Source organism: Macaca thibetana, chromosome 3 (assembly GCF_024542745.1).
Source record: "Macaca thibetana thibetana isolate TM-01 chromosome 3, ASM2454274v1, whole genome shotgun sequence".
Lineage (NCBI taxonomy): Eukaryota > Metazoa > Chordata > Mammalia > Primates > Cercopithecidae > Macaca > Macaca thibetana.
Window position 1 is genome coordinate 153,411,672 of NC_065580.1, and position 25,713 is coordinate 153,437,384.

A 25,713-nucleotide genomic window follows, 5' to 3' on the forward strand; every position below is an offset into this window, starting at 1 on the left:
GGGATTACAGGCTTGAGCCACCGCGCCCGGCCTTTTTTTTTTTTTTCTGATGCGAAGTCAGAAAAAATACTTGAATCAGGTTTAAAAAAAATCTTAATCTTACTGGGGTTCTCTTGTGTGTGATGATGAGTCCTTCTTCTCTGGCTGCTTTGAGGTTTTGTCTTTCAACATTTTGGGTGTCATCATTTCAGCTGTGTTTGGGTGTTGGAGGGTGTGGAGTTACTTAGATGTGTGCCGTTTTTGATCAGTGTACACATCTAAGAAACTCCACACGCTCCAAGGAAGATAAACTTAAAGCTGGCAAGTTTTTGGCCATTGAGTATTTTTTCTCCTGCAGTGTGTGCGCTGGGGCATTTGGCGATCCTGCATTTCTGAGGCTCTGTTCATCAAGAAAATTTTTTTTTTTCAAAGCACATAATTTCTATTAATCTACAAGTTTGCTGATTCTTTCTTCTACTCCCTCAAATGTACAGTAACTGAAATAAAAACTTCACTAGAGGGACTCAAGTCTAGTGAAGTTTTGGTTTCTCTTACTGTGCTTTTTAACATCTATATCTCTATTTGGTTCTTTTTAAAAATACCTATTGGTATTATTTGATGAGACACTGTCATCATATTATCTTTCATTTATTTTTATTTTTGAGACGGGAGTTTCGCTCTTGTTGCCCAGGCTGGAATGCAGTGGTGCAATCTCAGCTCACTGTAACCTCTGCCTCCCAGGTTCACGTGATTTTCCTGCCTCAGCCTCCCTGGCTAATTTTTGTATTTTTATTTTATTTATTTTTTATTTATTTATTTATTTTTTTGAGACGGAGTCTCACTCTGTAGCCCAGGCTGGAGTGCAGTGGCCGGATCTCAGCTCACTGCAAGCTCTGCCTCCCGGGTTCACGCCATTCTCCGGCCTCAGCCTCCCAAGTAGCTGGGACTACAGGCGCCCGCCACCTCGCCCGGCTAGTTTTTTGTATTTCTTAGTAGAGACGGGGTTTCACCGTGTTAGCCAGGATGGTCTCGATCTCCTGACCTCGTGATCCACCCGTCTCGGCCTCCCAAAGTGCTGGGATTACAGGCTTGAGCCACCGTGCCTGGCCAATTTTTGTATTTTTAGTAGAGACGGGGTTTCATCATGTTGGCCAGGCTGGTGTTGAACTCCTGACCTCAAGTGATCCACCTGCCTTGTCCTCCCAAAGTGCAGGGATTACAGGCGTGAGCCACCGCGCCCGACCCCATCTTGTATTTCTTTAAATATGATTTCCTTCAGTGATGTGAACATATTAATAATGGCTGTTTGAAGTTTGTCTACTAAGATTGGCACCTGGGCACCCTCCAAGCCAGTGTCTATTGCCTCTGCTCCTTGTAAGTCTGCTAAGACCGGCGCCTGGGCACCCTCCAAGCCAGTGCCTGTTGCCTCTCTGCTGCTCCTTGTGTATGTGACACTCTTTTGTTTCCCTGAATGTCTTAACTTTGTTGAAAACTGGACATTTTTAATAATACAACAGATTTCCTTCTTTCCCTAGGGTTTTTTTCTTTTTTAAAGACAGGGTCTCATTTTGTCACCCAGGCTGGAGTGCAGTGGTATAATCATAGCTCACTGAAGCCTTGACCTCCCAGGGTCAAGCAATCCTCCTGCCTCAGCCCCCTAAGTAGCGGGGACTATAGGTGCACGCCACCACGCCTGGTTATTTGTATTTTTTTTTTTTTTTTTTTTGAGACGGAGTCTCGCCCTGTCGCCCAGGCTGGAGTGCAGTGGCGCAATCTCGGCTCACTGCGAGCTCCGCCTCCCAGGTTCACGCCATTCTCCTGCCTCAGCCTCCCGAGTAGCTGGGACCACAGGCGCCCGCCCCTGCGCCCGGCTAATTTTTTCTATTCTTAGTAGAGACGGGGTTTCACCATGGTCTCGATCTCCTGACCTTGTGATCCGCCCACCTCGGCCTCCCAAAGTGCTGGGATTACAGGCGTGAGCCACCACGCCCGGCCTGTATTTTTTTTTAAATGTAGAGACAGGGTTTTGCCATGTCGCCCAGGCTGGTCTCAAACTCCTGGACTCAAGCGACTTGCCCACCTAGGCCTCCCAAAGTGCTGAGATTACTGGCGTGAGCTGCCGCGCCCGGCCCAGGGGTTGTTTTTGTTTGCTTGCTTGTTCAGTGTGTGGACTTGTCTGGGATCCAAAGTACAGGTGGAAAAGTTGTTTCAGGGAACGTGTGCCTATAAAGACTGCACCATGCCTGTACTCTGCTTGCCCGACACTGACCACACCCACTGCCAACACCCAGAACAGGCTGTGTGCTGGGTACCAGCCCCCCCGTGCCCGCCTCACCCTAACTGCAGCCCCCTATGCCCGCATCACCCTAGCTGCAGTCACCCGTGCCCACCTCACCCTAGCTGCAGCCCCCCTGTGCCCACCTCACCCTGGCTGCAGCCCCCCTGTGCCCGCCTCACCCTGGCTGTAGCCCCCTGTGCCCGCCTCAGTTTCCGGGCTGCAGTGGGGGATCTCCACCCAGGACACTGGCACTTCTCCACTCCTCGTCACAAGCGCAGGCCTGTGGGTGATGTTTTAGACACAATGATGAGCATGTGTGTGCAGTCAGGCCTTCTTCAAGCACTCAGAGAAGATCCGCCGAGCAGTGCCCCACCGACTCTGGCAGCAGCAGATAGTGATGAAGAGAATGGTACCCACAGTCTTGTTTTCTTTTTTTTTTTTTTTTTTTTTTTTTTTTTTTGAGACGGAGTCTTGCTCTGTCACCCAGGCTGGAGTGCAGTGGCCGGATCTCAGCTCACTGCAATCTCCACCTCCCGGGTTCACGCCATTCTCCTGCCTCAGCCTCCCAAGTAGCTGGGACTACAGACGCCCGCCACCTCGCCGGGCTAGTTTTTTTTGTATTTTTAGTAGAGACGGGGTTTCACCGTGTTAGCCAGGATGGTCTCGATCTCCTGACCTCGTGATCCGCCCGTCTCGGCCTCCCAAAGTGCTGGGATTACAGGCTTGAGCCACCGCGCCCGGCCGACACAGTCTTGTTTTCAAACCCGACCAACACCTTCCGAACTCTGCTGCTCTGGAACAGCTCCCAGAGGCCTGTTTTTGGCGCATACTGAAAGTCAACATCAAACACAAATTGGAGGGCAAAGACTTTTTTTTTTAATTGGACTTGGCTTTGACGAGTACTGACAAACCCTGCAGACACTAGTACAATTTGATCGTAAACAAAGCCCTTGCCAGCACAGTCCAGCAAATTCGGAGAAAACACATACAAAAGTTAAAAGACAGCTCGATTTTATCGTCCTCCCAACACTTGCAACTGTTTCCAGATTTTCTGTGCAGTCTTCTTTGTGCTTTCAGTTCAGTCAAAATTAGAAAGGACAACAAACTTGTAAAGTCAGACGCCTAACTGTGCAAAACTGACCAGACCATGGAGAAGGGGGAGGCACCATTTTACAAAATATTATTAAGATCACCAGCATTAATTTAAATTATTTTCTTTTCTGGACTTCCAAGTCCACTTGGCAATTTTACTTAGGAAAATATCATGCTTAAATAGAAAACTGGTATTCTAAACACATTTTCTTTATGTGACATATTCTTGTGTGTCTATGTAATGAGAATTTTTAAAAAATTGTTTTCTTCCTGCTGTCAAAACTTCGGCATTAAAAATAAGGGACTGTAAACCTAGTTGACTTACCCATAAAAAGGAGTAAGTTCGGAGAATGAGAGAAGGACCAACAGAATCCAAGCACCCTGTCACTCCCAGCCCGGACCTCTCAGGCGTGGTTTTGACAGGAGGTGCGTTTATGGGGCATTCACTGGCTCCTCAGAATGGACAGATAATATAGAAATGCTAGGAAGAAACATTCCTGCAACAGTCTGCAGAACAAATGTGCCAGTTTTGCCTTAGAATGTCTTAAGACATCTCAGCAATGTTGGATCATATGGCCCCTTTGGCTATATGACCCATCTTTAAAGCTGAAATAAAAATTGTTAGAAAAATATTCTAGGAGGAATGAAACTAAAAAAAAAAAAAAAAAAAAAAAAGAAAAGTTAAAAATATGTGCTCACCTTAATTGTTTCACTGTGTCAGTTTTGGTTCTGAATGTGACGTGAGGATCCTATCCAATGCAGCTATTAAACCATGCAGCCACCACAGGTATGTCGTACGTAAGACCTCATTACAGTGACGATTTAACAGCACAAGTTAATTAATTTTTTCATGGCTCATCATGACAAAACGATTACAGAGTAGGCGAAGAACAGAGTGAGTGCTTTCTTCTCACCAGGGCCTTCATCAGTGAGTCAACTGCTCTTGACGCCAGCAAGTCAGTCTGATGTTCCCAGGTGAAACCCGCCCTTGGCTCCGTGAGCGAATGAGACCGAGGTAAACCCAATGCAGCTCTGCAACCCCAGGGACTGAAGCCACGTTGTCCAAAGCCATAGCTGGGACCTTGGAGAACCTGGGGCCCTCTGCTGGGAGGCAGCAGTGAAGGGGACTGGCCGGCTTTTGGTGAAAAACCGGGGCTCCTGTATGGGGCGCATAACGGGAGGCAGGCGGCTTTCACCTCCAGGCCTGAGCAGAGCGCGGCTGGCTGGGAGAGCAGCATGCCAGCCCAAACCGTGCGCCCGTGCCCTCTTGCTGCGCAGGCGGGAGCGGCGGGAGCTGCGGGAGCATGGAGAAGGCGCGCAGCCTTGGCGGCTCTCCTCAGCAGCCGCTCACTCTGAATCTGCAGCTTCTCCAGCTCTCAGGCCCAGGTCAGACGCTTTCTCAAACAGATCGAGCAATCGCTGCTCAAAAGAAGGCCTCATTTCTGTTTCCCCAACGAAAGCCTGAGTGCCTTCCGCCCGTGTTTGTCACGAATTTACAGGAGAATTGTCTAAACTCTTAAGCGCTCGCTTCCGCGTTTGAGAGGAAAGGTCGCGGAGCGGGAGCGCAGGCTCCAGATACACACGGCAGCCTCCAGGGAAGATGGGGAGCTGCCCTGGAGCCGGTCAGGCAGTGACTCGGCTGGAACGTGGACGGACAGAGAGAGAGACGCAAGGGCTTGGAGGAATGAGTGTGCTCCACGCGAGGACCTCAGCAGAGGGCTCAGCACGGGGCGGGGTCCTGGGTAAGAGCTGGGGGCTGCGCGGGCCTCCCGAGAAGACACTTTGGGCTTGCCGTAGAGGTAGGAAAACAGGGAGGGAAACCGGGTAGCGGGGAGGAGAAGAAAAAGCCCCCCGAACACAGAGCCTCTTCTTTCCTCACCCCTACCTGTCCACACCCCCAGCTGAGCACATGTAGAAAAACTATGGTATTGCTGATTCTGTTACAAGAATCTTCCCATCGGTAACCTGCCGAACACCCACAGAACATGGCAATCAAGCCCCACATGCTTTGAAAAGAAAACAGATTGTTCAGAGTAACAGAAACCAACTTAGTACAGCAAATACAGGAATGAGGACCAAATTCCGCAGAACTGGGAGCTCAACAGGAAGTGCAATTCCACCTCTCATGTACCAACAGCACTGACTGATTTAAAGTTCCGACCAACGCGCTCTCCTCAGCTTCAGGGAGGGTCTCACTTCCCACACCAACGGGAATCACTGAGGTTACCCAAAAATGTAAAATCCTGGAGAGCTCGAACACAAACATGGTTTGTAGCAAAAGATTCAACCAAGACGCCCGCAGCCGCTACAGAGGGGCCAGGACGCAGCAGCCCGCGGGCACGTTCAGAACCTCGTGCACACAACTTACGGGAACGTAGAAAACCATAAAAAAGGCCCCACATTCGGAAAGGTATAATTTATAGCGTATTCTGTACAAAAGCAGTCTTTTACAAGGGACTCTGCTGCCCCTCAGAAGAAATCCACAGCCCTGGGCCGTCTCCTCGCTGTGGCGGTCAAGGGCTTCTTGGCCACCAGGGGCGAGCTGGCGGGCGAGCTGGGGGTCTTCAGCACCCCGTGGAGGGGCCTCTGTTCAGGGTCGAAGGCCACTCGGGAAGGGCCCGTGGGACTGACCAAGATACTCTTGTCTGTCTTCTTGAATTCTGTCCCAAATGAGAGCAAGGCCCCATGTTAAGCAGGTCCAACAGCTGTCCCTCCAACAGCTCGGACAGTGTCCTGCCTGGGTGCCAACCCTGCCCGTTTGCTAGGACGAAGCAGGGCCATCTCAAGGCCCTGCAGACAGCAGGCCTGGGAGCCTTCTGAGGGAAGGAGGGCAGTGAGGCCATGTCCCCTGCCTCAACGCACCCTCCCAAGGCCGCCTGTACAGACCAAGCGGAGCTGCTGGTAGGGTGGCTCCTGGAAGGGTGAACATTGAGGGTGGGGGTGTTTTGGACAATGAGTGAACTAGGCATTTGAGTCTGGGACGAATCTGTGCTATGTGGAGCTGCAGGATTCGTCCTGCTCATCCAGTTGTAAAGGCTAGGTGAGCTCCTCAGGCTCTCTGAGAGTCTCTTTTCCCTAAACATACACGCTCACACACTTGTGCATGCACACGCACACACACACATACTGGCACATGTACACACACTCACACATACACACACACACAATTATTTGCAGTTCCCAACAAGAGTCAGGTCCTAAACTCGTTATAATACTTTTTTTTTTTTTTTTGCGATGATGGAGTCTCACCCAGTCTGTCACCCAGGCTGGAGTGCAGTGGCATGATCTCGGCTCACTGCAACCTCTGTCTCCTGGGTTCAAGCAATTCTCCTGCCTCAGCCTCTTGAGTAGCTGGGACTACAGGCTCTTGCCACGACGCCCAGCTAATTTTTATATTTTTAGTAGAGATGGGGTTTCACCATGTTGGCCAGGCTGGTCTGGAACTCCTGACCTCGTGATCCGCCCACCTTGGCGTCCCAAAGTGCTAGGATTACGGGCATGAGCCACTGCGCCTGGCCTATAATACTTTTTAAAACTTTGGTTTCCTTTGTAAAAGCAACTCGAATGGATGGCACCGATATGAAAAGTATCAAGATAGGGGTTACCCTTCTCCGTCCCCCAGGAAGCAAGTTGTTCCGAAGTTTCGCAGAGAGACAGCTACAGCTGATGGACCACTACAATCTCAAATGGCCTCTCTGTGGGACGGCTTTCAGTATTTAGAAAGACACTTGGGAGAACGGCTTTTTGGATCACGTCTCTCCGGGTAGCCTCTCTTAAGAGGTCCCAGGCAACTGGCTGCCCGCTCACCATTGGCACCCCACTCACAGCCCTTTGAGGACGAGGGACACACAGGTGCTTCCTTCTGACTCAGAAATGGGCAGTGAGGGGTGGGCTCGGTGGCTGATGTCTGTAATCCCAGCTCTTTAGGAGGCTGAGGCAGGCGGATCACCTGAGGTCAGGAGTTTGAGACCAGCCCGGCCGACATGGTGAAAAAAGACAAAAATTAGCTGGGCGTGATGGCATGCGCCTGTGATTCCAGCTACCTGGCAGGCTGAGGCAGGAGAATCGCTTGAACCCGGCGGGGGACGGAGGTTGCAGTGAGCCAAGATCTTGCCACTGCACTGCAGCCTGGTTGACAGAGCGGTGAGACTCTGTCTCAAAAAAAAAAAAGAAATGGGCAGTGAGGAGCTCGGACCCCACCTCTCTCCTCAGCGCCTGTGGAACCAGGCTGCGAGCCTCGCCAGGAGCCGCAGCTGTGCTCCAGAGAAACCTGCCGCCGGCAAAACCCACTTACCTGCAGTCATGTTTCTGTTCAGCCCGAAGGTGACTTTCTTGGAGCTGGACGGTGTCTTGTTTAGCTGCAGAAGAGAAATAACAGGAACAAAAGGAGTAATGCAAGTACAACAGAGGCACTTAATTTCCCTGTCAGGTTTTTTTGGAGAACCTGCCCTGGAGGGGACGTCGCCCACACTGCTGCTTACTGAGTGGCACATATAGGGAGAGGCCAAAGGGACCACGGCCAAGACTGAAACCAACCCTGCTGTCCGGCTTCACCACGACCGCCCTCTGTCTTTCCCAGTGTCCCACGCGCCTCCCCCAGCCCAGGGTCAGTGGTGCTGGCACTCTTGGCCCATCTGCTGCGGTCACAGCCTCATCACCACCACAGGGTTCTACGATCCAGGGAAGAAAGGCAACAGTGAAGATGCCTGAACTGTCCAGAAACAGTTCACCACTGAGAACCCATGAGGAAAAATGCCAAGGCTCCCCTGTCTTTGGCTGGAGAGTTCTCAAGTTCTAGCTTGAAGACTATGACATCGATGAGACGATGCCTACAATGGAATCTCACTTTAGTGGCCAATGGACACAGTTCCCAGCTTCTCGTGCACAAGGACTCCAAGCTATCTGCACATTCTAACCGCTCACCACAATCAACCATCTTCTTCCTACTCACATTCCCGGAAGCGGATCCAGCCTGCATTAGGAAGCACTTCCTCAAGTTCCTGCTCTGACCCACATTTCTAGAAGTGTGGACCTCCTGCTGCTGACCTGTACCACCTACGTATTAACACTGACATTTCACGAGAAAACTGGTTTCTGCAAACCCTGAGCTGGAAGCCCTGGGAGGCAGAATGTGTGGATCAGCCGTCCCTCAAAGTCCCCTTCCTGACTGCGATCCCTCAGGGTGGGTCCCAGACCACCCAGACCTCATGCTACCCTGGCTGTGGAACCTGTCTGCTGTGGGCAGGCTCAGAGGGCCACAGTGGGACTCCAGGCCTGGCATGGGAAGCACTGTCAGCTCAAGCCCATCTGTGCCCTTGTGGTGAAACGTGCTTTGTCACTCTGGGGAGGGTGCACACCTGGACGGCTGAGCCTGGGGGGTGGGTGGCAGGGCTGCTCTTGGCTCTTCTGAAGAACAGGGGCTTTGGTAAGAAGGGGGTGTCAAACTTCACAAAGTCGCTTTCTGCCCTCAGCTTCTGCTTCTTCAGGGAACTGAAAGTCCCACTGCTTCCCTATGTGAGCGAGGGGTGAGAAGCAGAGAGGAGGGGTCAGACAACAGAGCCTGCTGTGTTGCCCACACACACAGCAGGGGAAGGCCGAGCCCCACAGCGGATCCAGCCCACCCCAGAGCCTGCAGTTTTCTGCACTGCGCTTGCAGACAGCCCTTCCGTTCGGCAGAGCTCAGGCTTCACATACAACACGACCACCTATCATGGCACCATGCCAAGAGGGGCGATGAAAACGCCTTCTCAGAGTAAGGACCCACTTTTATCTTCATCTTCAAATTGAGGATTTCAGCCTTTCAAAGCCAATCTGTTAGAGAATAATTCACTCTCCCATTTGTAGCTGAATCGTCACTGCCCTGGCAGCCTGGTGTGGAGGGCAGTGATGCCCATATGGGGGCTGTGGGTCCCTCACAGGCAGGCCCAGGACACTCACTGGGTGTGCAGCGACTCACAGCCACCCAGAGAGAGACCGGGTCTCGTTCTGGGCTCTCAGACGTGTAGGAAACCCAGTGCCACTGATGACACACGGGTGGCTCTGGCAGGATCAAGTGTGCCGCCTGGAGGGCAGGGAAGCCTGAGGAGCTTCTCCTGTGTGCCTTCCCTCCGCCGGGAGAGGTGGCAGGGGAAAGCTTCCCTCGTCCCTGGGACTGACTGAGCAACACCCCATCCTCTTTACAACAAGCTGCCAGGGGCCTGAGAAGACGGCAAGAAAGGCAATATCTCTGGCCCTCTTGGTGAGGAAGCAGCACTGAGGGCATGAGGGACAGGCTGCAGTCCAGGGAGATGAAGGCACTGTGAGGAAGGAGAGACTCGAGGCTAGAAATGGGCCTCCTGCCGTCTGGCTCAGTGCACTGCTTCCCCTGGGTAAGGCTTTCCTGACCATAAACTAACTCACTAGCCACTTGCAGACACTGTTAGCCCCAAACCAGTACTTAACCAGGTCCACACGTGTCCACTTCAACAAAGGAGATGTCACAACCTCCGCAAAGCGGTGTTTGCAAAGCAAGATCTGACCAAGGTGTGCAAACTCTGTGAAGGGCAGTGTTACTTTCTGCTTTGCAGACCACAGGTCCCTGTCTCTACCGCTTGCCCCTGCCGCTGCAGTGTGAAAGTGGCCATGGACCTGCCCATACGAGTGCATGTGGCTTTGTTCCAGTGAAACTACGTTTGCTGGCCCTGGCCTGGAAGCCCAGTGCACCCACAGGTGGTGTGAAAAGCGGATCAGGGCCAAGCGCAGGGGCTCACACCTGTAATCCCAGCACTTTGGGAGGCCGAGGCTGGTGGACTGCTTGAGCCCAGCCTGGGCAACAAGGCAAAACGCCGTCTCTACAAAAATAACAAAAAATTAGCTGAGCATGGTGATGTTGTCTGTAATTCCAGCTACTTGGGAGGCTGAGGCAGAAGAATCACTTGAACCTGGGAGGTGGAGGTTGCAGTGAGCCGAGATTGTGCCACTGCACTCCAACCTGGGTGACAGAGCCAGACCCAAAACCAGATCAACAGCTTGGTTCCTCATTTCTATCTGGCTCTAGAGATCCAAGGGGAAGGAAAGTCTCTCCATTAAGAAGATAACTGGTCCGGCTAGTGAAGTTTCTTTGGCAGGGAAGTGGGGTGGTGGGGCGGGGAGCTAACAAAAGAAAAGAATATAGAAAAGAAGGTAAGTGAGGCAAGAGAATTTTGGGTTTCCTCTTTTGCCAAAGGGGCCTGGACTGGCCATGGGCTGATGAAGAAAACCAGACCCGCCTTCAACAGAGGCCTAGACTGGCCTGAACACGCTGGGGCAGCAGTGCCTGGCCCATGGTAACCTTCCCAGCTCAGAGCGGGCCCTCCCGAACCCAAACATGTGGTCTGGGGGAGTGAAGGTGACCGATGAGGAGAACCGAAGTACTGGTCACCTGTGATTTCCTCCTCAGTGAAGGCTGTTGTGAACATGCCCTAATCTTTTTTTTTTTTTTTTTTTTTTTGGCGGAGTCTCGCTCTGTCGCCCAGGCTGGAGTGCAGTGGCGCGATCTCGGCTCACTGCAAGCTCCGCCTCCCGGGTTCACGCCATTCTCCTGCCTCAGCCTCCCGAGTAGCTGGGACTACAGGAGCCCGCCACCGCGCCCGGCTAGTTTTTTGTATTTTTTAGTAGAGACGGGGTTTCACCGTGTTAGCCAGGATGGTCTCGATCTCTTGACCTCGTGATCCGCCCGTCTCGGCCTCCCAAAGTGCTGGGATTACAGGCTTGAGCCACCGCGCCCGGCCGAACATGCCCTATTCTAACTGCTGCTGAGTCCAGAGACCTGGCTGCCAGCCCCCACACTTCCTCTCAGTAGGCAGTGGAGCCCCCCGGACGCGTTTGAGCACCTCTGCGGCGAGCTGGCCTGCGGGTGCTCCCACCTTACCAGAGCCTGGGCTTGCCTGGCTTCGGACTCCAGCGCCCCGTTGTGCTCTACCAGGTCTGACATCGCTCTCATTTTCCTCCTCTTTTTCAAGCTTGCTGTTTTCTGGCTGGACAGGCCACAGAGCTCCAGGCTGCCAGGCCCTGCCTTCTTCTTCTGCAGCCTCCTGCACTGGGGCAGGGTGGTGTGGCTGTTCGCCCTCTCCGCGGGGCCTGTGGGAGGGCCTCCCTGCTGCAGTGGAGGCCAGGCAGGTGTGGACAGGCCACTGCCATTGACAGGGACAACTCCAAGCTTCCGCTTCCTTTTTAGGAGTTGGGCTCCACCTGTTGGGGACCCTCTAGGTCCCTGAGGATGACTGCCACTGGGGCCACTCTGAGACATGTCCTCTGGGGGCAACCCTGCTGATGCCGACATTTCCCTGTGGGCCCTTGGACTCTTCTTCCGCGGTCGTTTCCTTTTATTGTGCATGGGGATGGCTGGAGGATGCTCGGAGCCACTCTCCTCCCCGGTGCTGGACGTGGCCTCTGCGCCTGGCTCGGCCACACGTGCCTTCAGGGCTTTCGGCTCAGCGGCCTCAGACTCCCTGCCCCTGTTCTGTTCCAGGGACGGGGCTGCATCCCCTGGGCCTGGACTTTCAGGCTGCAGGTGGTGCTTCTTCTTCTTCTTCCTTCTTCTCTTTCGAAGACTGCTTTCACTGTCCTCTTCCTCTGCACAAAACACTCTGCTTCCTAAAAACACAGAAACCCATCAATAAGCCTCCCAGTGCCGGCTGGGCCAGAGTCCTGCTGGTGATTCTGAGACAGTATGATTGGCGGACACAATTTCCTGACATTCTACCACCAGGAGAGTTTCTGTCTCCCTTGAGGTACTCGGTGTGCCCACTACCTTTGTCGTCTGGTCCTACTTCCTCCACTCCCAACTGTGACTGGAAGCCCTCCTTTTGTCCATTTATAAACACACATAGAACTGAAATAGTCCGATTTCCACTAATTTTAGGGCTCAAAGGTAAAAACCATAGATCTAGACTGGTCATCAAACAGCTGCCCCCCTTGTGCTCCTTGCAGCTCCTGCTTCCCTGCAGAGGTGCCCTGGGGAGCAGGCGGACGTGAGCGGGGTGAGGTGGGGACACAGTTCCACCGAAACAGCAGAACACTTGGTAAACCACCTTTACCTCTCAGCCATTACAAACCGAAGCTTTGGGCTCTGCTAATGCTTTGTGACGGCATGAGCTCCAGTCTCTGATGCCTCCGTGGTGCACGCCGCTCCCCAAGGGCTCAGTCATGAGCCCTCAAGAGAAGGGCCCTTCTCTTCAGCTTCACAGCTTACCTTTCTCCTTTTCCAAGTTAGTTTTCTCTAAAAGTTTATTTCCTTTCTTCTTATGCTTTCCTTGACGGAGGATTTGGTCATCTTCATCAGCAGAAATGTCCTCCGCAAAACTCAGTTGAGATATACTGCTTCCTAGATGCCAGAGTGACACACTGTCAGCTTCCCCAGGCGCTCGAGAGTCTGCCCCAGGGGCCTAAGAGCCCCCTCCCAATTTCTGCCTCATCATGATCGTTCCTCACTGTTTCTCCCACCCAAACCTGAGCGCCGCTGACACAGGAATTACAGACTTAAAAAAGCTTTGTGGGTTTCTCAACCAAGGCAAGGCAAGGGATCACAAGCCCTCGGTGACACCCTCCATGGCTGGACTCTGGGGGCCTGGCTAATGTGGTCTCTGCATTCCAACCAGCTCACTGGTGCCCTTCCCAATTCCAAGTGTCCCTAGTGCATGAGGGGTATGGGGTGACTTCACTGACTTGTCCAAACGTAACAGCAAATGAAAGGGATCCTGAGAAATTACATTTTACCTTCACAGAGTATCCAATTAAAACCTTCCTAGGCCACTGCAAATCCATCTAGTTAAAACAATAAAAACCAAACCAAAACATCGCAGTATCCACACATGAGAGCAGTCTGCCCTCTCACTTTGGCGGTTAGGGGAGAGCCCAGGATAGGAAGGTGGGCAAGCTGCAGGGGGCCCTAGGCTTGTGTCACTTCCCATGGCTGTACTGTGGTATGACTAGGTAAGGGCTAGTCTTTCTTTCTTAAAAGCTGGGGTCTTGGCCGGGCGCGGTGGCTCAAGCCTGTAATCCCAGCACTTTGGGGGGCCGAGATGGGCGGATCATGAGGTCAGGAGATCGAGACCATCCTGGCTAACGCAGTGAAACGCCATCTCTACTAAAAAAAAATGCAAAAAACTAGCCGGGCGTGGTGGCAGGCGCCTGTCGTCTCAGCTACGCGGGAGGCTGAGGCAGGAGAATGGCGTAAACCCGGGAGGCGGAGCTTGTAGTGAGCTGAGATCCGGCCACTGCACTCCAGCCTGGGTGACAGAGTGAGACTCTGTCTCAAAAAAAAAAAAAAAAGTTGGGGTCTTGCTCTGTCACCAAGGCTGGAGTGCAGTGGCGTGATTACAACTTACTGTATCCTGGACCTCCTGGGCTCAAGTGATCCTCCCCTCTTAGCCTTCCAAGTGCTGGGACTACAGGCTCACGCCACCATGCCTGGCTAATTTTTTCATTTTTAGTAGATATGAGGCCTCGCTATTTTGCCTGGGCTAAGGACTATTATTTCTTATTAGAGGTTTTCAGTAAAGTTCTTTCAATCTCGTTTCTCAGCATTTGGCATCAACGCCCCCAGTGGGGTCCATATTCATGAAAAACACCGTGAATGATGATTCTCGGCGCACCTCACCTTCAGAGAGGTCTTGGAATCTAAAAATAAAAAATAAAAATAAAAAAAATTAAAAAAAAGTAACAAATGTTCATAAAGAAATCCCTTCTGTCTTCTGTAGACATATGTATTTAATTTTTAAAATACAAGCCATAGTTAAATATTTGTTAGTTCACGTTCTCCTCCAGGAGGGGAGGCTAGACAGGAAATTCCGTGAGGGAAAGGTGGTGCAATACAAAGGCCAAAAAGCTCAAGGCCAGTGCCGCCCTCGGTTACTGTCAATACCAGCAAGGACATGGCAGGCCAACGATGCACCTTGGCACACCCAAATCAAACTAAGAAATGCAATTTTTTGTTTCGGAAGGCAGAAGTAGCTTAGATCTCTGCTTCTGTTCAATTCTCCAGTGGAGAAAGGCAAAGCTGTGTTTTGCTTTACACAATTTTTGTGCATTAGAACAAACAAGCAGCATCGAAGCGCAGTGTGGGCAGGTGCACGGGGGAGGAGACACTGGATGGCAGGGACCTCGGGCAAGCTAGGACCACCCTGTGCCCTGGGAACCCAGCTGGGAAATGGGCAGAACTACAGGAGTTACTTTCTGGGGGCTTAACATTGGAATACTTGAATGTATGCAAAGTGCTCAGAGCAGTGCCCGGCTCCTAGAGTGTGATCAGACAGTTGTCACCGATGACAGCAAGCCACGCATGAGGCCCTCCGTGAATTCCAGGTCATCATGTCACTATGGTCAGAGTGATGTCAACACTGACAGCTGAATTAACTAACACTTTTGGCATAGCCACATGGGAGGGAGGGGAGAGGTAAAGAATTAACCCTATCTATCTCAGTAGCACACCAGCAGAAGACACCTAAATAGCAGCTTCACATCAGTTTCTGGTTGGTTCATTTCACACATGAATAGACTTCACATCACTCTAAGGCAGCTAAGAGATGAGTATGGCTGCACTGGAAGAATGGAACCTGAGGGGTGGGACTGCTGTTTCCATTAAGCTTTTCAGTTTACATGTGTCTATTACATTGCTATGCACAAATGCATTAAAGGACAAAAAAAGAAGAAAGAAAAAAGATAAGCATGCAGATGGCTTGTCCCACACCAGGAGATGGGAACTAAAGGAATGATGATGTCAGAACCCTCCCTCCAGTCACTGACTTCTTGATGAGTTTGGAGAGGCGCTTCCTGTTGAAGGGGGGCGTGTTCTTCCTGCTGGTCATTTCCAGGAGTCGATCAGCAACAGCCTTATAGTCAAACTAGGCAGGAAGAGAAACTAAACATAAGTCTGCAGCCAAACAACACTGCCTGACTTGGACATTTACATCTGCTAGTAAGAGAAGCCCCTACTGAAGCATTTGGCAACAGACAGGCTAAACAAGCGTATGCTGGGACTTGGCCACCAGGAGCACAAGCACTACCTTTGAAAAATGCGTGTTCTGTTTATTCTTGGGAGAAGCTGGGTAAGTAATTTTTTTTTTTTTTTTTTTTTTTTAATTGTGATAGAGTACCCACAACAAAATTTACCTGGGTGTGCTTTTTTTTTTTTTTTTTTTTTTTTTTTGAGGCGCAGTCTCTGTCACCCAGCCTGGAGTGCAGTGGCATGATCTCGGTTCACTGCAACCTCAGCCTCCCGGGTTCAAGTGATTCTCCTGCCTCAGCCTCCCGAGTAGCTGGGATTACAGGTGCGCGTGGCTGCGTTTTTGTATTTGTTTTTGAATTTGTAGTAGAGACGGGGTTTCACTGTGTTGGCCAGGCTGGTCTCAAACTCCTAACCTAAGGTGATCTGCCCACCTTGGTCTCCCAAAGTGCTGGGATTACAGGTGTGAGCCAGTGCACCCGGCCGGAGGGTGTGCTTCTTTTTAAACTGAAGCTAGATTTGCAATCTGTACTTGGCAAACTTTTTTTTATTTGACAAGTGCCACTAGAGCTGGCTCCGTGGTAGAGAACAGAGCAAAGCTTAGCCATTCAAAATAAGTGCTACTATCTCTTTCAAAACCCCATTGTATTTACATTTCCTTGCCTCCAATAAGGTTATTCTCAGGAAGGTGACATTTAGTGACTGAAGGGATTAAAAAGGAGTTTACACTTCAGGCCTTACAGCTTAACTAGCTGTGACCCTAATTCTGTAGTCAGGCTACTCCACAGCAAATCCATATTCTATAAAAAGCAACAACTGCCACCCACCTGGAGAAGGGGTCCTGTGTCCTCAAAGGTTCCGCAGTCATCTCTTCCTCTTTCATCACTGAGTCCATCTTTTCTGGAATGATTTTTGCCCAGTGCTGTCAAAATATACCCAGAGACCAAATTCTTGACATATCAAATACACAGAAGTGACTACTTCCACAGAAGCCACTGTCTAATTAGGTGTCTCTTAACAAAAAAGAAGGTTGGGCACGGTGGCTCACGCCTGTAATTCCAGCACCTTGGGAGTTGAGGTGGGTGGATCACTTGAGGCCAGGAATTCTACATCAGCCTGGGCAACACGGCGAAAACCCATCTCCACTAAAAATACAAAAACTAGCTGGGCGTGGTTGCGGGTGCCTGTAATCCCAGCTACTCAGGAGGCTGAGGCATGAGAATCGCTTGAACCCAGGAGGCAGGGGTTGCAGTGAGCCGAGATCGCGCCACTGCACTCCAGCCTGGGTGACAGCGAGACTCCGTCTCAAAAAAATATAAAACGAAAGAAAGGCCGGGCGCGGTGGCTCAAGCCTGTAATCCCAGCACTTTGGGAGGCCGAGACGGGCGGATCACGAGGTCAGGAGTTCGAGACCATCCTGGCTAACACGGTGAAACCCCGTCTCTACTAAAAAATACAAAAAACTAGCCGGGCGAGGTGGTGGGCGCCTGTAGTCCCGGCTACTCGGGAGGCTGAGGCAGGAGAATGGCGTAAAAACCCGGGAGGCGGAGCTTGCAGTGAGCTGAGATCCGGCCACTGCACTCCACCCTGGGCGACATAGCAAGACTCCGTCTCAAAAAAAAAAAAAAAAAAAAAAAAAAAAAAAAACGAAAGAAAATTTCTTTCAGGAGAAAAACTCTGCAAAGACATTTATAATTTCCCAGGACATTTTGATTGTTCAGGCTATGGGAATGGAAATAAGTCTGGGAAAAAGCACATGTTTTGCCTTTTGCACCCATAAAACCCCAATTCCCTGCTGCCTTCGATGATTCCCTCCCCCACACACTGTCCGGTTAGGACGAAGGCTGTGGTGAATGGGAAGCTCCTGTCCAGGGACGCAGGCAAGCGGATGGGACACTGTATCGCCCTGGACCACCAGGGGTAGGAGCATGGATGCAGGAGTCTGGCCCTAGTCTCAGGTCAGTTTAGGGCCTTGGTGAGAACCTGTCACAGCAGTACAGTCACTTCATGAGCATGCTTCAGGAAACACAAGTCAATATTAACGCAACTTTTAGCACTTAAAACATTCAGAGTGTTACAGCTTATGAAGAAGCAGATTAAACAGACTCAGGAGAACTCAAAATTATCTTAAACATGTACTGTTTCTGGAACCCTCTAAGCTTATTAGTGGTGTGGCATCAGGGCGAGGCCTGGGGAGGATGGGGCAGGTGCAGCACGCATTTGATGAACGTAACTGGGAGGGAACGTCTGGAACTGCACTCGGAAGAGAGTCTGTGTCCAGGTTAGGCTGACAGAAATGTGGGGAGCAGAGGGACCCAGAGACTACTCCCATGTGGTCCCATGACCACGTAACACTTGCTCCAGGTCCTTAGTCAACTCTGTTATCTACACCAAACTTAAAATCAGACTATTTCTTTTTTTATTATTTTGTTTTAGAGATGGGGGTCTCGTTATGTGGCCCAAGCTGGTCTCAAATTCCTGGGCTCAAGTGATCTTCCCATCTTGGCCTTCCAAAGTACTAGGATTATAGGCATGAGCCCCCACACCCAGACTAGACTATTTCTTTTATTCTTTCTTTTTTGAGACAGGGGCGCTGGTAGCTCTGTTGCCCAGGATGCAGTGCAGTGACATGATCATGATTCACGGCAGCCTCAACCTCCCAGGTTCAACTGATCCTCCCAGCTCAGCCTTCTGAGTAGCTGAGACCACAGGTATGTGCCACCATGCTTGGCTAATTGTAAAATTTTTATAGAGTCAGAGTCTTGTTATGTTGCCCAAGCTGGTCTCCAACTCCTAGGTTCAAGCGATCCTCCCACCTCAGGCTCCTAAAGTGCTGGGATTATGGGTGTGAGCCACCATGCCTGGCCAGAGTATTTTTTCTTTCTTTTAAAGATTCTTGGCTGGGCACAGTGGCTCACGCTTGTAATCCCAACACTTTGGGAAGCCCAGGCGGGTGGAATACCTGAGGTCGGGAGTTCGAGACCAGCCTGACCAACAGGGAGATACAAATTTTGCCGGGCATGGTATGGTGGTGCATGTCCGTAATCCCAGCTACTCAGGAGGCTGAGGCAGGAGAATCGCTTGAACCCGGGAGGCGGAGGTTGCAGTAAGCCGAGATTGCACCATTGCACTCCAGCCTGGGCGACAAGAACGAAACTCTGTCTCAAAAAAAAAAAAATAAATAAATAAATTTAATTCCTGAAATTACTTCCTGTTGACAAGGTCTAAAAATTAAAAAGAAAAAAAAAATAGATTCTTTATTCTATCTATCTAGCTATCTGTTTATTTATTTTTTGAGACAGGGTTTTGCTTGGTTGCCCAGGCTAGAGTGCAGTGGCACGATCTCAGCTCACTTCAGCCTCTGCTTCCTGGGTTCAAGTGATTCTCCCGCCTCAGCCTCCCAAGTAGCTGGAACTACAGGCACACGCTACCATACCTGGCTAATTTTTTTTTTTTTTTTTTTTTGGAGACGGAGTCTCGCTCTGTCGCCCAGGCTGGAGTGCAGTGGCCGGATCTCAGCTCACTGCAAGCTCCGCCTCCCGGGTTTACGCCATTCTCCTGCCTCAGCCTCCCGAGTAGCTGGGACTACAGGCGCCCACCACCTCGCCTGGCTAGTTTTTTTTTTTTGTATTTTTTAGTAGAGACAGGGTTTCACTGTGTTAGCCAGGATGGTCTCGATCTCCTGACCTCGTGATCCGCCCATCTTGGCCTCCCAAAGTGCTGGGATTACAGGCTTGAGCCACTGCGCCCGGCCACCTGGCTAATTTTTGTACTTTTTGGTAGAGACTTGGTTTCACCATGTTGGCCAGGCTGGTCTTGAACTCCTGACCTCAAGTTATCCAACTGCCTGGGCTTCCCAAAGTGCTGGGATTACAGGCCTGAGCCACTGCACCTGGCCAACCCTGTCTCTAAATAAATAAATAAAACATTTTGGTTTATTCTTCCAGATTTTTAAAAAGCACAAACAGTCCTAGCCAGAGCAATCACACAAAAGAAATAAATAAATGGCATCCAAACTGGTAACGAGGAAGTCAAAGTCGGTGTTTGCCGATGATACAATCATATACCTAGAAAACCCTAAAGACTCATCCGAAAAGCTCCTAGAACTGGTAAATGAATTCAGCAAAGTTTCAGGATACAAAATCAATGTACACGAATCAGTAGCACTGCTATACACCAACAACGACCAAGCTGAGAATCATATCAAGAACTCAATCCCTTCTTTTTTTTTTTTTTTTTTTTTTTTTGAGACGGAGTCTCGCTCTGTCGCCCAGGCTGGAGTGTAGTGGTGCGATCTCGGCTCACTGCAAGCTCCGCCTCCCGGGTTCATGCCATTCTCCTGCCTCAGCCTCCCAAGTAGCTGGGACTACAGGCGCCCGCCACCTCGCCCGGCTAGTTTTTTGTATTTTTTAGTAGAGACGGGGTTTCACCGTGTTAGCCAGGATGGTCTCGATCTCCTGACCTCGTGATCCGCCCATCTCGGCCTCCCAAAGTGCTGGGACTACAGGCTTGAGCCACCGCGCCCGGCCAAACTCAATCCCTTCTACAACAGCTGCAAAAAACCCCTCACCAAAACAACGACAACAAAAAACAAAACAAACAACAAAACCTCAAAAACCTTAGGAATATACCTAACCAAGGATGCAGAAGATCTCTACAGGAAAACTACAAAACACTGCTGAAAGAAGTCACTGATGACACAAACTAATGGAAACACAGAAGCACATCCCGTGCTCACGGATGGGTAGAATCAATATTGTGAAAACGACCACACTGGCAAAAGCAATCTACAGATTCAATGCAATTCCCATAAAAATATCATCATCGGCTGGGCGCGGTGGCTCACGCCTGTAATCCCAGCGCTTTGGGAGGCCGAGGCGGGCGGATCACAAGGTCAGGAGATCGAGACCACGGTGAAACCCCGTCTCTACTAAAAATACAAAAAAAAATTAGCCGGGCGCGGTTGTGGGCGCCTGTAGTCCCAGCTACTCGGGAGGCTGAGGCAGGAGAATGGCGTGAACCCGGGAGGCGGAGCTTGCAGTGAGCCGAGATCGCGCCACTGCACTCCAGCCTGGGCGACAGAGCGAGACTCCGTCTCAAAAAAAAAAAAAAAAAAAAAAAAAAAATCATCATCATTCTTCACAGAACTAGAAAAAACAATCCTAAAATTCATGTGGAACCAAAAAAGAGCCTGCATAGCCAAAGCAAGACTAAGCAAAAATAATAAATCTGGAGGCTGGGAGTAGTGGCTCATGCCTGTAATCCCAGCACTTTGGGAGGCTGAGGCTGGTGGATCACTTGAGGTCAGGAGTTCGAGATCAGCCTGGTCAGCATGGTGAAACCCTATCTCTACTAAAAATACAAAGACATATTAGCCAGGTGTGGTTGCGCCCACCTATAATTCCAGCTACTAGGGAGGTTGGGGCATGAGAATTGCTTGAACATGGGAGGCAGAGGCTGCAGTGAGCTGAGATCGCACCATTGCACTCCAGCCTGGCTGACACAGCAAGACTCTGTCCCCACCCTGCAAAAAAACAAAAAACCCAAAAAAACCCAGAGACATCAGAATACCCAATTTCAAACTATACTATAAAGCTATAGTCACCATAATGGCATGGTATTGGTACTGGTATAAAAACAGGCACATAGACCAATGGAACAGGAGAACCCAGAAATAAACCCAAATACTTACACTCAATCGATCTTCAACCAAGCAAACAAACACAAAGTGTAAGGAAAGGACACCCTATTCAAAAATGGTGCTGGGATAATTGTGAAGCCATATGTAGAAGAATGAAACTGGATCCTCATCTCTCACCTTACAGAAAAATCAGCTCGGCCGGGCGCGGTGGCTCATGCCTGTAATCCCAGCACTTTGAGAGGCTGAGGCGGGCGGATCACGAGGTCAGGAGTTTGAGACCATCCTGGTTAACACAGTGAAACCCCGTCTCTACTAAAAATACAAAAAATTAGCTGGGCGTGGTGGCGGGCGCCTGTAGTCCCAGCTACTTGGGAGGCTGAGGCAGGAGAATGGCGTGAACCCGGGAGGCGGAGCTTGCAGTGAGCCGAGATCGCGCCACTGCACTCCAGCCTGGGCAACAGAGTGAGACTCTGTCTCCAAAAAGAAAAATCCAAAAGCAAATGCAATGAAAACAAAAATAGATGGGACCTAATTAAATTAGAAATCTTCTGCACAGCAAAAGAAATAATCAGCAGAATAAAACAGAATGGGAGGAAATATTTGCCAATTATGCAGCCAACAAAGGACTAATATCCAGAATCTACAAGGAACTCAAACAAATCAGTAAGAAAAAAAAATCCCATCAAAAAGTGGGCTAAGGACATAAACAGACAATTCTCAAAAGAAGATATACAAATGGTCAACAGACATATGGAAATGCAAATGAAAAGCATAATGAGATACCACCTCACTCCAGCAAGAATGGCCATAATTAAAAAAATCAAAAAATAATAGATGTTGGTGGCTAGGCATGGTGGCTCATGCCTGTAATCCCTGCACTTTGGGAGGCAGAGGTGGGTGTATCACCTGAGGTCAGGAGTTTGAGACCAGCCTGGCCAACATGATGAAACCCATCTCTACTAAAATGCAAAAAATTAGCTGGGCCTGGTGGCAGGTGTCTGTAATCCCAGTTACTTAGGAGGCTGAGGCAGGAGAATCGCTTGAACCTGCGAGGTGGAGGTTGCAGTGAGCTGAGATGGCACCACTGCACTCCAGCCTGGGCAACAAGAAGCAAAACTCAGTCTCAAAAAAAAAAAAAAAAAAAAAAAAAAAAAAAAAAAAAAAAAAGATGTTGGCACAGATGTGGTGAAAAGGGAAGACTTTTACACTGCTGGTGGGAATGCAAACTAGTACAGCCACTATGGAAAACAGTATGGAGATTCCTTAAAGAACTAAAGGGAAATCTATCATTGATCCAGCAATTCCACTGCTGGGTATCTACCCAGAGGAAAAGAAGTCACTATATGAAAAAGACACTTGCACATGCATGTTTATAGCTGTGAAAACATGGAACCAGCCTGAATGTCCATTGATCAGTGAGCGGATAAAGAAAATGTGGTATATATACCGTGGAATACTACTCAGCCATAAAAAGGAATGAAATAATGGTATCCACAGCAACCTGGACAGAGTTGGAGACCATTATTCTAAGTGAAGTAACTCAGGAATGGAAAACCAGAACATTTTATGTTCTTACTTAAAAGTGGGAGCTAAGCTATGAGGATGCAAAGGCTGAAGAATGATACAATGGGCTTTGGGGACTCAGGGGAAGGGGTGGGAGGCGGGTGAGGGATAAAAGACTACACATTGGGTACAGTGTACACTGCTCGGGTGACGGGTGTACCAAAATCTCAGAAATCACCACTAAAGAACTTATCCATGTAACCCAAACCACCTGTTCCCCCTAAATTATCAAAATAAATAAAATAACCTTTTATGAAAAAAAAAATAAAAGCACAAAAATAAACGTTTAAAAACAAATCTGATGCACAACTATTATATAGCCATAATAATTAAAGAAAACCCAAACAACAAATCAGGCTCCTTCTCCATAAAGTTGGTGCTGCGCTTTAAAAAATACATATATATGTATATTAATATTCCTTCGGTCCTTAGTTTTTAGGAACTTTGCTTTCAAATGGTTATATAACACTTCAAAAGCAGGTAAACTGTGACCTAACCATTCCCCTCATTTTGTGCATTCAGGTAAAGCACTGAGAGTTTGGACAGGTCTGCAACTTCAAAAGCATATTCTACCTTAAGTCTGCAGACACAAAACAGTAGTAAGAACGATGCCAGTCCACAGTGGGCATGTAAACATCCCAAGAAAAAGAACCTTGAAGGAAGTCGTGAGTTGAGAAAGGACAGCCACAGAAACAAGCATACGTCCCTCGAGTAACCGGTAGGAATGAGGCCACGCTAAAGTGTTGAAATACGTCAAACAAAACAACAAAGCAAACAAAAAGCACCAGAAAGCACTAGCAGCGACAATGTAAAATCCTTGAGGACAGTCCTGAGATCCTGGGAGGTACAGAAAGCACTAGCAGTGACAATGGTAAAATCCTTGAGGAGAGTCCTGAGATCCTGGGAGGTACAGAAATGTGCGTATGCCACATGGGACAGGTCTCAGGTCTCCCTATAGCCCTGCTAGGCACCCTCCAGGCACAATGAACCCACCTCTGCTGCTTCTCTTGGGAAGGGCTGAGGCAGAGTCATCAACTCTAGGTTGCATTCAGTAAGATGCCAACAAATATATTAAGAACTGTTTGTCTGAGGAGGATTTTACCAGAAAGAAAGCTAGACTGACCAAGAACATCCTCCTACCTGTCTTCTTTTTACTGACAGCTCTTCTCATGGACACCTCATTTTCAGGTATCTCCTCAGCAGAGAGGTCACCATCGCCCACTTTTGTCTTCTGTTCCTCCATCGTCTCCTCAGGCACAAAAGGAGACTGATCTACGATAGCTTCGAAGACGCCCCGAGCTATGGTCTGCACCAGGGTGTGGCTGAGGGTAGAAGCACAGTGGAGAGCATGAGATTAGAACGAACGGCCTGGCCTTCTGGCTTCAGGAGCGCAGAGGGAAGCCCTGCACACACGGCTGTGGTCTGGAGTGGCCCCTACGGGCCAGCAAGCATCTTCGAGGAACTGCCTAAGTGCCACCTGACAGGCATGGGATGCCCAGCAGTCAGATCTTTGGGCGTGGGAGGGCATTCCTGGAATGAGTGAGTCAAATACTGAAGCTAGAAGAGCCAAATCACTGCTCAAAGCTTCGGCCGCCTTCTCCAGCTGCTCTCTGCTGTGAAGCACTGTCCTGGGTACCCGGTGCCAGGATGCATGATGGCAAGCAACTCCCCATGAGCAAGTGCCCGGAGCAGTGGGGACCAAGTGCCACGGAGCAGTGGGGACTAAGTGCCACGGAGCAGTGGGGACCAAGTGCCACGGAGCAGTGGGGACCAAGTGCCACGGAGCAGTGGGAACCAACACGAGGATCACTTACTCCTTAGTCTTCGCAGCGATCTTGCAGAATGGATCGATAAACTTGAGATTCTGATCTGCTAAAAGCTGTAGTTTAGAAAAAGGGAAAAATTGAGAACAGCCTTGCCCTTCTTGACATGTCCTTGAAAAAGGGACCATTCACATCTTTGACAAAGGTGGAGTTAGACCAAGCAATGCCTGTCTCACACAGCCCCAAGGAGCCCCTAGGGAATGTCACAGAAGCCGGGAGGCAGGCTGAAGATCGAGGCCGCCCTCCAGCTACTTGGTATCTCAGTGCAGTGGCTGGAGAAAGGCACCCAGCCCAACATGCACGATCCTATCCGCCCAACACATAGAACAAGGGTGACCAATCCTGTGACTTCCCCGAGCCACGCTGGAAGAATTGTCCTGGGCCACACATAAAATACACAAACATTGGCCGGGCGCGGTGGCTCAAGCCTGTAATCCCAGCACTTTGGGAGGCCGAGATGGGCGGATCACAAGGTCAGGAGATCGAGACCATCCTGGCTAACACGGTGAAACCCCGTCTCTACTAAGAAATACAAAAAAATAGCCGGGCGAGGTGGCGGGCGCCTGTAGTCCCAACTACTCGGGAGGCTGAGGCCAGAGAATGGCGTGAACTCGGGAGGCGGAGCTTGCAGTGAGCTGAGATCCGGCCACTGCACTCCAGCCTGGGCTACAGAGCGAGACTCCGTCTCAAAAAAAAAAAAAAAAAAACACACACAAACACTAACAATAGCTGATGAGCTAAAAATAAAATAAAATGGAAAAAAAAAAAGAAAAAAATCTCATAATATTTTAAGAAAGTTTATGAATTTGTGTTGGGCCACATTCAAAGCTGCCCTGGGCCCCATGCAGCTCTCAGGCGGCGGGCTGGACAAACCTGATATAGGACATACGTACACTTCCTCTACAAGAGGGGTCGCAGGGACAGTGCCTCCACGTGTGAGACAAAAGAATTATTGTTTTGAATATAACATATTTTCTTTTAACTCAAAAAAAGATACCTGTTCCCTGCAAAACATCTGTGAAAGAAAAGCAAAATCTGTGCATATTCCCACATCCAGAGAATCATTTGCATACTAAAAAATGTATGTTTCCTTTCCAGCCTTTTGTTTCTTTATGAGTATATACCTTAAAAATGTCTACCATTTGCATAGCTTTTCCTACGGCTTTATAAGCTCCCTAGATCCTGAGCACTCCCGTGTTAGTGAGTTCTTCATTGGAGTCTGTAGCTTGCTTTCAATTCTATTTTACAGGTAAGACGGTCATGTACATCCTCAGTGCACAAATCCCGCCCCACCAGCTGCTTAGGACACATTCCCGGACAGGACTGAAGCAATTCACACTGCTACAGTCGCTGGTCATGCAAAGTGCCACCGCAC

At 49.8% G+C, this 25,713-nt stretch overlaps 1 protein-coding gene and 1 long non-coding RNA gene across 2 annotated transcripts in view; one reads left to right on the forward strand and one right to left on the reverse strand.

The window, feature by feature from the left end:
* Nucleotides 1–3,110: 3,110 nt before the first annotated feature.
* RRP1B (ribosomal RNA processing 1B) overlaps nucleotides 3,111–25,713 on the reverse strand; it is a 39,702-nt gene continuing 17,099 nt past the window's right edge. Inside the window, exons 7-16 of the mRNA XM_050784421.1 lie at nucleotides 24,330–24,394; nucleotides 23,656–23,837; nucleotides 16,139–16,233; nucleotides 15,113–15,210; nucleotides 13,968–13,987; nucleotides 12,561–12,692; nucleotides 11,238–11,962; nucleotides 8,707–8,859; nucleotides 7,644–7,707; nucleotides 3,111–6,009 (exon numbers count right to left, since the gene is read on the reverse strand). Of these exons, the coding sequence (XP_050640378.1) occupies nucleotides 5,819–6,009; nucleotides 7,644–7,707; nucleotides 8,707–8,859; nucleotides 11,238–11,962; nucleotides 12,561–12,692; nucleotides 13,968–13,987; nucleotides 15,113–15,210; nucleotides 16,139–16,233; nucleotides 23,656–23,837; nucleotides 24,330–24,394 (1,725 nt within the window). The 3' untranslated portion in view covers nucleotides 3,111–5,818. The remainder of the gene's footprint in view (nucleotides 6,010–7,643; nucleotides 7,708–8,706; nucleotides 8,860–11,237; nucleotides 11,963–12,560; nucleotides 12,693–13,967; nucleotides 13,988–15,112; nucleotides 15,211–16,138; nucleotides 16,234–23,655; nucleotides 23,838–24,329; nucleotides 24,395–25,713) is intronic.
* LOC126950678 (uncharacterized) lies at nucleotides 15,213–25,683 on the forward strand. Its single transcript, XR_007724257.1, has 3 exons — nucleotides 15,213–15,414; nucleotides 17,900–18,022; nucleotides 25,588–25,683. It is a non-coding gene; the product is annotated as an uncharacterized LOC126950678 (long non-coding RNA).